The 10705-nt window shown below is 56.7% G+C and overlaps 2 protein-coding genes across 2 annotated transcripts in view; both read left to right on the plus strand.

Annotated features, from left to right (window-relative positions):
* Slc27a1 (solute carrier family 27 member 1) overlaps window positions 1–103 on the plus strand; it is a 21820-nt gene extending 21717 nt beyond the window's left edge. Inside the window, exon 11 of the mRNA XM_059244489.1 lies at window positions 26–103. Coding sequence (XP_059100472.1) covers window positions 26–103 — 78 coding nt within the window. The remainder of the gene's footprint in view (window positions 1–25) is intronic.
* A 5832-nt stretch (window positions 104–5935) lies between these two features.
* Window positions 5936–9869, plus strand: Pgls (6-phosphogluconolactonase). The gene is made up of 5 exons (XM_059244519.1): window positions 5936–6241; window positions 7792–7899; window positions 8364–8465; window positions 8760–8900; window positions 9713–9869. The coding sequence occupies exons 1-5, from the start codon at window positions 5954–5956 to the stop codon at window positions 9845–9847; spliced, it is 774 nt and encodes a 257-aa protein (XP_059100502.1). The 5' UTR covers window positions 5936–5953; the 3' UTR covers window positions 9848–9869.
* Window positions 9870–10705: the final 836 nt, after the last annotated feature.

Here is a 10705-nt window from a genome sequence, read left to right on the forward strand (position 1 = left end):
CACCTCCATCACCATTGTGCCTTAGCGACCTGCGCTCGGCTGCCCGGCTGCCCTCCCTGCTGAGGGTCTTAGCCACTCTGATGACCTCAGCAGTCCCCACTGACCCCCAGTCAACTGGAAGGTTTATATTTTTGTTTTGAGACAGTGTCTCACTGTAGAGGCCAGGCCGGCCTCAACCCCGCCATCCTACTGCCTCTGCCTGTTAGGGAGTGCACTGCCCTGCAGTCCCAGACAAATGACATTCATGCACTATTGCCCCTGGGCCCCCACTTCCCCCTCATATCCTGGAAGCTTCCAGAACTGACTGACCACTTGGACGTGGCTAATGGTGGCCCCGCCCACGTGTGTCTGTTGAGGGGTCACCAGGCACGCCCTCTCGGGGCCCTGACCCTAGCAAAGCTTGGGTGTCTCACTGCACAGCTGGAGGGACCCAAGAAGGCTGCTGTGGTGTTCCCTTTGGGTGCCCCCTGGTGATGGCCCTGGAAGCACTTCCCTAGCCCAGACCCCGTGGCTTGTGACACTTGAGGTCTACCCTTCTGGCTCCCATGCTCCCCACTGGGTCATTGGTGACTCGGCGTCTGCCCCCTTCGTCTTCAGGGGCCCAGCCCCAGGAAGGGTGTGAGGAGCACAGCATCCACAGGCTGCCGCAGTCCTCCACACACAAATGTACTCCCTGTTGGTTTTAAGAAATAAACGTGCTGAGCCTTGACACTTGCCAGAGCACAGTGTCTCTGGTCTGTCTTGAGGCCTAGGTGCGAATTTCTGCAGGTCACACCTGAGCAAGCTGCAACAGGACACCCACGGTCTTTGTCCTAGTTAGGGCTACTGTGATGAAACAGGAAAGCAGCTTGGGGAGGAAACATCCTGAATCACAGTCCATTGAGGGATCCATGGCAGGAACTTAAACGGAGCACAAACTTGGAAGCAGGAACTGATGCAGAGGCCATGGAGGGGTGCTGCTTACTGGCTTGCTCCCCATAGTTTGTATTCTCTGAGCTGGCCATGAGCCTGCTTTCTTATAGAATCCAAGACCACCTGCCCAGGAGATGGCACCTCCCACCTAGAGCTGTCCCATCAATTATCCACCAAGAAAATGCTTCATAGTCTTGCCAATCTCTGGGGGAATTTTCTCAATTGAGCCCCCACCCACCCACACACACACAAATGACTGTCGCTTGTGTCAAGTTGACAAAAACTAGCCAACACAATCCTGCCTCCAGAAAATTAGAAAAAGCAGGGCATGGTGGTGCATGCCATTAATCCCAGCAGTCTAAAGGCAGAGGCTGGTGGATCTCTGAGTTAGAGGCCAGCCTGGTCTACAGAGTGAGTTCCAGGACAGCCAGGGCTGTTATGCAGAGAGACTCTGTCTCAAAAAAACAAAACAAAAAAGAGCATCATGACTTTGATGGCCTGGTTCTTTGGCTGGAATTGTACAAAAAGCAAAGGTTTATGTAGCTCAGTTTTAGAGATTGGAAGTCCAAATACCATTACCACATTTTAATTAGTTCCCAGATGCCCCATCTTTAAACACTGTAATGGGACTAACTTTTCCCTGTGTGTGCATGTGTGTGTGTATGTGAGTTACAGAGCCCATGTGGAGGTCAGGGAACAATGTTGATTCTCTCCTTCCCCTGTGTGGCTCCTGAGGATGGAACTTAGGTGGCCAGGCTTAGTGATAAGCATGTTTACTGGCTGAGGCATCTGGAAGACACCATCTCTACCTTCTTTTATTTTTGCCTTTGCATAACAGTATTCAAGGCTTTGTGAGTTAAACTTTGTGAATTAGGGGAAGCCATGACAGCAACAGGACCCTGGCCTCCAGGCCAGCCTCTACAGACCCAGGGAGCTCCAGGCAGGGGCACTAAGCAGGCTTCATCTTGCTTCCCTCCAGCCTCCAAGGATGCCCCAGTCCCTGCCTGGACTTTGGTGCCCCAGGGCAGGATGATGCATCTGCCTGTAGGTACCAACAAGTCCCCAAGTGGTGGAGGGCCTGGCATGCAGGCCAAGTGGCCTGCTGACAATGATCCCAGCCCTGGGATGTGTGCCATCCCCACTCTACACCTGACAAGGCAGCAGTGAGTTGACACCAGGCTCAAGGATGTGTTTGTTATCTCGATTCATGACACTGTTTGGACCTGTGTTCTAGAAGGAACAGCCAGTTCCAGCCAGCCAGGCTGCACAGTGCCAGTTCCAGCCAGCCAGCCTGGCTGCACAGGGAGATGTTTTCTCAAAAGAAAACAAACAAAATAAAAAAAGCTAGCCAGCTGGGAGCAAAGACACCTGTCACCACAGCCCCTGGGAGACTGAGACATTGGGATGCTGAGTCCCAGGTCAACCCTGGCCCCACAGTAACATCCCACTTCAAAGCAGCCAGAAGAAAACATGAGCACCAATAATATTTTGAAGCTTCAATTTTAAATTTAAAAAAATGCTAATTGCTTTACCACCCCCAGAGTGGTGTCCATTATTAACTCTCATGGAGGGGACAGCCATAGCTGTCCACATTATTTACGCTATGGCTTCTTGGGCTCGCTATCTCATCTCTCCTTCCCCCTTTGCTTTTATGTCTCCCAGGATGGAACCTTACGCTCCCAGGCCTGTTATATGATATTTCGTTTGTGTTCTGACAAATAAAACTTGCCTGGAGATCAGAGGGTGGAGCTAGCCACTAGTTAACCATAGAGGCCAGGCAGTGGTGGCACACACTTTTAATCCCAGCACTTGGGAGGAATGAGGAGTTCAAGGCCACACAAGATTGAACCAGTTTAAAAGAGAAACAGGCAGGCAGTGTCGGCTCATGCCTTTGATCCCAGCACTTGGGTGGCACAGGCCTTTAGTCCCAGCACTCAGGAGGTGGAGACAGGATCCCACCCATTCAATCTGAGGTTTTGTAGAGATAGGATTCCCCACCCCCCCAAATTTGGTCTGAGATTTCCTAGAAGAGATCTCCAGTGGCTGCTGCTTGGCTTCTCTGGTCGTCCAGCTTTCATCCCTAATGCCTGACTCCGGGTTTTTGTTATTACGACTAATCAGGGTCACGCTTTGCAGGCCATCCCTGGGGGACTCTAGGCGGGGCTCAAGCCCCCTCATCTCACTTCTGAGCCATGCTTGGGTATTCATCCAGGCTGATGTTGAACTGCTAGGCAGTTCTCCTGCCTCATGGTATTCTCCATGGGTATTCTCCATGGTGATACTGGAAGACAGCGTTCATTTTATAATTTTTTATGCTTTTACATGAGTATCACATGATGTCACCATGACCATGCTGGTGGGAGATCTTTTCTCCAGAATCTATGGGACTAAAAACACTTTAGATTGGGGATTTCAAAAATTTCAGAATATTGGTACAAACTCCTGCCCAGTCAATTGATGTCATTCATGCCTTACACATGCAGCTTGAAAGTAAATGTAGATACTGAAATTTGTTTCATTTATTTCATTTCTGTGAATAACTGAACTCGGGTTGTCAGGCTCTGGAGTGCCTTTACTTACTGGGTCACCTTGAACATTCTAAAACCCCCTCAACTCCCATCAGGAGGCAGGTTCTCGTTATGTAGCCCTGGCTGGCCTGGAACTCGCTATGTAGACCAGGCTGGCCTCAAACTCAGAGACCTAACAGCCTCTGCTTCCTCAGTGCTGGGATTAGAGGTGTGCACCACCACATCTGACCTAAATATTCTTAAAATGTACTCACAAGCCAGGAGTGGAATTCATGGCTTTAGTCCCAGCACTTGGGAGGCAGAGGCAGGTGGACTCTGTGAATTGGAGGCCAGTCTATATAACGAGTTCTAGGACAGCCAGGGCTGTGGTGATATTTTTGTTTTACTCTTTAATAAAATTTGCCTGAAGAACAGAGGACAGAACAAGCCACTAGATTAAACATAGAGGCCAGGTAGTGGTGGCACACACCTTTAATCCTAGCACTTGGGAGGCAGAGATCTGGATTTCTGTGAGTTCAAGGACACACTGGGCCACATGAGATTGACTCAGTCTAGGAGAGAAACAGAGCCAGACAGTGGTGGTACATACCTTTAACACCAGTATTTGGGAAGCACACATGCCTTTAATCCCAGCACTAGGAAGGTTGGGATAAGCAGTGAAATGGCTGGGTGGAGAAAGGCATGTAAGGCGTGAGGAGACAGGAACTAAAGAGCCTCTTTTCTGCTGAGGACTCAGAGGCATTCAGTTGGAGGATGCATGGAGAAAGGATCAGCTTAGGAGTTGGCGAGGTGAGAAGTGGCTGTGGCTTGTCTCCTCTGATCTTTCAGCATTTACCACAATATCTGGCTCTGGGTTTTTATTATAAGACCATTTAGGATTCGTGTTAAACAGGGCCACACAGAGAAACCTTGTCTCGGAAAACCAAAACCAAATCATTTACATGCAACGTTTCGCGGAGTGTAACTTGCCACTTGCGGCCTCACAGTGGCACTCAGAAAGCTGTTGGTGGTGTTGAACGGGCGTGGGTTCACACGGGTCCCTGGAAAGAAGGCACAGCACACACACCTTTGGGATGTCTCTAGCCTTTTCAGCTGCAGGACTCAGACACCTTCCCTCAGTCAAGGGCATTTTGATTGTTCTCCAAATTTACACTTGAGCAAGTTGATTTTCATATCCTCAAAACAACCTGACTGGGCCTCCAAAGGAGGAATATCACAGTGGGCTGGATTTTTCCAGACAAGTTCTGTATAGGCTTTGTACCCTTGGAAAACTCTCAGACAAGATTCGCATGGAGGGCAACAAGAGAAAGAAAAGGTAACTGAGAAACAAAAGATGGATTAAGGGTAGGTGCGGCACTCTGGAGCCAGGCTGGGTGTGACTCAGTAATTCTCCTACCACGCGTGGGTTTGGGGCTGGGGTACAGCCAAGTGACTCAGCCTGGGCTCAGCACACACAAGGCCCAGGACAAGTGACTGAGTGCTTGGATTTGGGAGCTTTCCCGAGTTCAGCAGGGTCAGGCTCACGGTATCAGTCACTCATCTGCTATGACTCGGTGGGCTTCTGGAGGAGAGTTAGCTTCCCACCACCCATACTGAGGATCACAAGTCTGCTAACTCAGTCCTAGGGTATCCCAGGCCATCTCCTGGCCTGCAGGCAAACACGTGCTTACAGAGGCGAAACACCCGTGCACACATAAAAAATAAATTAAGCAAAAATAGAGGGGAAGTTAAGGGGGAGGAACCAGAGGAGGACTATGTGGGTCTTCACGGCGGAAGCGGCTGTCACCAAGGTCCACACTCTGGCTGATCTATTTGGGTCGATGATCTTAAGTCCCAAAGGCTTCCGTATTCTCCCAAAATAGACCGGGCAGCTGGGAGCCTTACAGCCACCTGTTCACGCGCACGAGTGGGGGCAGTTTCACATCCAAAAGCAACAGGATGTTCAACTGTCGCGCAGCGGTTGTCCCGCGGAGTTTTCTCTTCTGCTGCAGACAGCGGTGGGCTGAGGGCCTTACAAACCACAGCACCTGCTCGGTTAACCGGAGAAGCAGAGTCTGGCCGGCACAGGCGAATGCAGAGAGAGTCGTGCAGGCACGGATGTCATGGGTATATGTGACAGGGTCCCACTCCTTAGCCCAACCTGGCCTCAAACTCACAGCCAGCCTGCAGCCCTTGCCACCTGAGTGCGGGCGTGAGTGTGGCCCAGCACGCTTGGCTTACGGACTTGATGACGCAGTAGTTGGCTCACTCTGTGCGTCCGGCTCCGCAGACAACCGCTACACCCTCAGCAAGGGCGATCTGTGCCACCAAGGTGCGCCCCGCACTAGGAAGCACCGTGGACTCCCCGCCCACCACCCTGGAGCGCAGCGCGCATTGGGGTTCCGGGAACAACCTGCCCGGCCTCGGCGAGGCGTCATCTGCGCACGTGCGCATGCGCCCAGCGCGTTGGCTCGAGGCGACCGCGCAGGCGCACTGGCGTCCGCCGGGCGCGCCACCGCCTGCCCGCCGCAGCCATGGCCGCACCCGCGCCGGGTCTCATCTCGGTCTTCTCCAGCCCGCAGGAGTTGGGCGCGTCGCTGGCGCAGCTGGTGGCGCAGCGGGCCGCGAGCTGCCTGGAAGGGAGCCGTGGCCGCTTCGCGCTCGGCCTGTCGGGCGGCAGCCTGGTCTCCATGCTGGCCCGAGACCTGCCCGCCGCCGCCGCTCCCGCCGGGCCCGCCAGCTTGGCGCGCTGGACGCTCGGCTTCTGCGACGAGCGCCTCGTGCCCTTCGAGCACGCCGAGAGCACGTACGGCCTCTACCGGGTGAGCGCTGCGGGGGCGCGTCCAGCCGGCTACGGCGGCCGCCGCGGGCCACGCGGAGCCGGCCCCGTCCGCCGAGGAGACGCCCAGGAGCTGCTTCGACGCCTGCGCGCGGGCCACGGGCCGCCCTGGGTCTTGCTGAGTGTGCAGTGACGTCCACCAGGCCTGAAGGGCCTGCGCCGGCCAGCGCGCATCTTCCTGAGGGCCACGCCCCGGCCGTGAGGCCTTGAGGGTCGTGGCTGTTGGGCTCGGCCTGCCTCTGGCGTCCAGGGTGTGTTGGCCCTCAGTTTCCTCCCCTCAAACACAGCAGCCTGGGATCCGACGGCCAGCAGGCCCCTATAGGGTCCGGAGCGCCCTGCTTCACACACAGGGAAACTGAGGCATGGAGGACTGAGCTCTGAGCACCCCTGGGTGTCTGCCGCTGCCCCCTTGGGGAGGCCGGCCCAGTGACATGGACCCTGAGGCAGGGACCACCACACTCGCTTCAAGGTGGGGAAACCGAGGCCAAAAGATTCAGGTCCCCCTGGCCCTCATCTAGGGACCTCAGTTTCGAAACTGCACCACTTTGAACGGGGTGCCTGCCCCCAAAACTGCACTGAACCGGGCTGTGGGTACTAGCACAAAGTTGGTATAGTGCTTGTACCTCGGTTGGTGATTGTAGCTCAGTTGGTAGAGTGTTCGCCTAGAATACACAGGTCCTGGGTTCCATTCGAGCATTCTGTAAACCAGGTGTGGTGGTGCACACCTGTCCTCATCACTGAGGAGCTGGAGGATGGAGGGTCATGAGTTCAAGGTCATCACCAGCTAGCTATCCAGTTTGGAGGCCAGTCTGTGCCACCTGAGACCATGCTGATGCTACCCACCTAAGAGAAATAAAGCAAGGATCGATAACTAGGCCCCTCCGAGGGGACACAGTTAAAAGCTGTCTTCGACCCAGGTGACCAGGGAAGCAGGATTTCGCCACCAGGTGGAGTCCGTTGAGGATTGGATGTTAGAGGTCCCGTAGGTGGTCTGACACCCGGGGCAGTAGGTGTCTTGGGGCCCAGGAGAGTCAATGCAAGCAGCAGGTCCAGCTCTGCCCTCCTGGCTCACACTTTCCTGCGGCCTTGTGCTGGAGCCTTGTGCGCAAATGTTCCCCAGGCAGGGTCCGCTGCATCGTGAGCGCTGACCGGCACAGCAGCCCCGCTATCCCCATTTACGTTTTGCCATTTGCTCCAAGCCTGTACCTGATCCACTGGGCAGGACATGGAGACACAGGCCAGCTGGCTGCCCAGGTCTCAAAGCAGATCAAAGGGCCTGGAATTCAACAAGTACCCTCTTCCCAGGGCCTACCAGGTGCCAGCTGCATGCTGCACACAGCCAGCCTGGGGCCCTAAGGTCCCAGGCAGATCTGGCTCTGGAAGAAGGCAGCCTGAGGAGTCAGGCCACGCAGCCGGCCCATCTGAGTGACACAGGGTTCCTGGCGTTAGGCAAGTTCCTGTTTGGACAGAACTGTGCCTGGCCTCTGATGCCACGGTCATATCACTCGCTGACTGTCCCTTCCCCTTCCACAGACGCACCTGCTCTCAAAGCTGCCCATCCCAGACAGCCAGGTCCTCACCATCGATCCTGCCCTGCCCGTGGAGGACGCTGCAGAGGATTATGCCAGGAAACTGAGCCAGGTGGGTCCCAGGACCGGTGGAGAAGCTGTAGAAGACTTGGGGACACAGGCTATCACTCTGAGGGGGTGGCCTGTTGCAGAGAGACTCTGGCTGGGGCCTCACATCTCAGGGACACTCATCTTCAGACCCAAGGTCACTGAAGGGGAAATCGAGCCTCTAGACTGGATCAGTCTGGTGTGGTAGCGTGTCTGTGGCCCCAGCACTTGGGAGATTGTGGCAGGAGGCCTGTCCAAGCTCAGGCCGGCCTGAGGGTGACACTTAGCCTCAAAAAATACTACAGACCTCATACCGTGCCGAAGCCGCCCAGTGCCGGGGTGGCCACTGTGTTGTGTAGAGAACAGGATGGGCACGCTCTTCTGCTGAGCAGCGGAAGGTGCTTGAAGCTAAGGCTGAGGAACCCAGACATGGAGACCTGGTTCCAGCCTCCTTCTGTGTGACCTCTGACCCACCATCCTCCCCATCAGGCCTTCCAAGGAGATGCTGTCCCCGTGTTTGACCTGCTGATCCTGGGAGTGGGCCCCGATGGCCACACCTGTTCGCTCTTCCCTGGTCATCCCCTCCTACAGGTGCGCATGGGGACCCATCTCTGCCTGTGTCCATCTCCCAGCCCAGCCCTGCCCAGCCCCGGGTCCCTTGGGCATGGTGACGAATGCCTGTCACCCAGCTCTTGGGAAGGGCCACGGAGAGCGAGTGAGGTTGAGGGCGTCTCGGTCACAGATTAAGAACCTGTCTCAGAAGCCCACAAGACAGTCAGAGGAAACCTGTAAATGTGGTGCTTGGTGGGCCTGGCAGGGGGGGTCCGTCCCATGCCACAGATACCACACACACAACGTGGCCTGTCCCACCTGGCCTTCTTCCAGGAGCAGGAGAAGATTGTGGCTCCCATCAGTGACTCCCCAAAGCCACCACCGCAGAGAGTGACCCTGACACTCCCCGTGCTGAATGCAGCCCAGAGTGTCATCTTCGTGGCCACCGGGGAAGGCAAGGCAGCTGTGCTGAAGGTAACGGGTGTCAGACGGCAGGGTGGTCACGGCAGGTCAGACGGCAGGGTGGTCACGGCAGGTCAGACGGCAGGGTGGTCATGGCAGGTCAGACGGCAGGGTGGTCACGGAAGGTCAGACGGCAAGGTGGTCACGGGTGTCAGACAGGTGGTCATGGGGTGGGGAAATGAGGAAAGTTTGCAGAGATCACCGGGCCCTGAGTGAGCATTGGGTGTGGCCATGTGTGTCTCTAACCCCTTCTCAGGACAGGATTGCTGGGGTTGATGGCCGCTGGCCTAGTTCCAGACTTAGTTAGAGACCCTGTATCAAGGGGACACCTCACACACTTAAAGAAAAGATAATAAGGCTGGGCTGCAGATGCGGCTCACTAACTGGCTGAGTGCCTCTGTCCTTCCAGAGGTCACAACCCTCTGTAGCTGTAGTCCCAGGGGTTCAAACGCCGTCCTCCGGCCTCTGTGGGCACGAGGCATGCACACGGTGCGCAGACACACAAAATAGAAAACAAGAATGTGTAATTTTTTTTAAAGCAAGATGGCTTAGTGTGTGAAGGGCTTGTCACCGAGCCTGAGCTCAGACTCCAGCACCACCTGTTGCCCCCATACTGGGAGGACCATCCTTGGCTACAGAGCAAGTTCAAGGCCAGCCTGGGCCGCCTGGGTCCACCTGTTCCAACCAGGGAGCTTTAGAGCCCGTGATGTGCGGGGCAGAGCGCAGAGCAGGACCCCACGGGTGCCTGTCCCCTGTCCGAGCAGATCCCGGGCCGGCCCTGGGTCCGACGCCGGGTCTGAGGCGGTCCGGTCTTCTCCACACAGCGCATCCTGGAGGACAAGGACGGCGCGCTGCCCGCCGCCATGGTGCAGCCGCGCACCGGCGCCCTCTGCTGGTTCCTGGACGAGGCGGCCGCGCGGCTGCTGTCGGTGCCCTTCGAGAAGCACTCCACGCTGTAGCTCGGCGCGGCGGGGCGGGCATCGGGGCGGGCCTCGGGGCCGCGGAGGGACCCACTGGGAATTAAACGGAGCGGTCCTGGAACTCGGGTCACTGTGGTTCTTGGTGGCCGAGGGTGGGTCGGGCGGCGAGCTCGGGGGCCGCCGACTGCGCACTGGGGCAGGGCGGGGGGGAGCAGAGAAATGTGAGCCCCCAGGTCCCAGAACCGGCTCGCGGGCCGTGTGGCCGCATCCCTGCCACTGGGGACATGCCAGGGTTCACCTGGTACCTCAGCCGGCGCCTCAGTCTCCCTGCGTGCCTGCTCAGGCTTGAGCAAGGCGAACTACCGTGAGCGTCCCCTGGTGATGCCGTAGGGTCTGAGGTGACTCGGGTGTTCCCCTAGACGGTTTGTCTCCCACCTCCTCTTGCAGAGGCTGAAATGTGGGCGCAGCGGCTAGAGCTGGAGCAGCCGCTACCTTGCAGCACGAAGTGGCCGGTGCATCAGTGGCCGTGGTGGTCCCAGGGGCCTAGTGGGAGAGGGTGGTGGGCCTGGCGGAGTGTGGGAGTCTGAGGGGCATCCCCAGGAAGGTCACACGGGCCCGACGTGAGTGGGAATTGAAACCTCCCTGAGCCAACGTGGCACGGAAGGGTGGGGTCCAGAACCGCAGATGGGAAGTTGCCTCTGGTGTCTGGTCCCCGAGGACCCTGCGGCTGTGACAATGAGGAAGTGGGACGGGCTGGGACGGGCTGGGACATAAGCCAGTGAGGACACAGTGGGAAGGGAGCTGCCCTGCTGGGGACTTCCAACAGCCAAGGGCAGAGGTGGGCGTGAGGACCCCCATGTGAGCAGTTCTGCGTGGGGCGTGTCCATTGCCTGTGCC

This window comes from Peromyscus eremicus, chromosome 17 (genome assembly GCF_949786415.1).
Source record: "Peromyscus eremicus chromosome 17, PerEre_H2_v1, whole genome shotgun sequence".
Classification (NCBI taxonomy): domain Eukaryota; kingdom Metazoa; phylum Chordata; class Mammalia; order Rodentia; family Cricetidae; genus Peromyscus; species Peromyscus eremicus.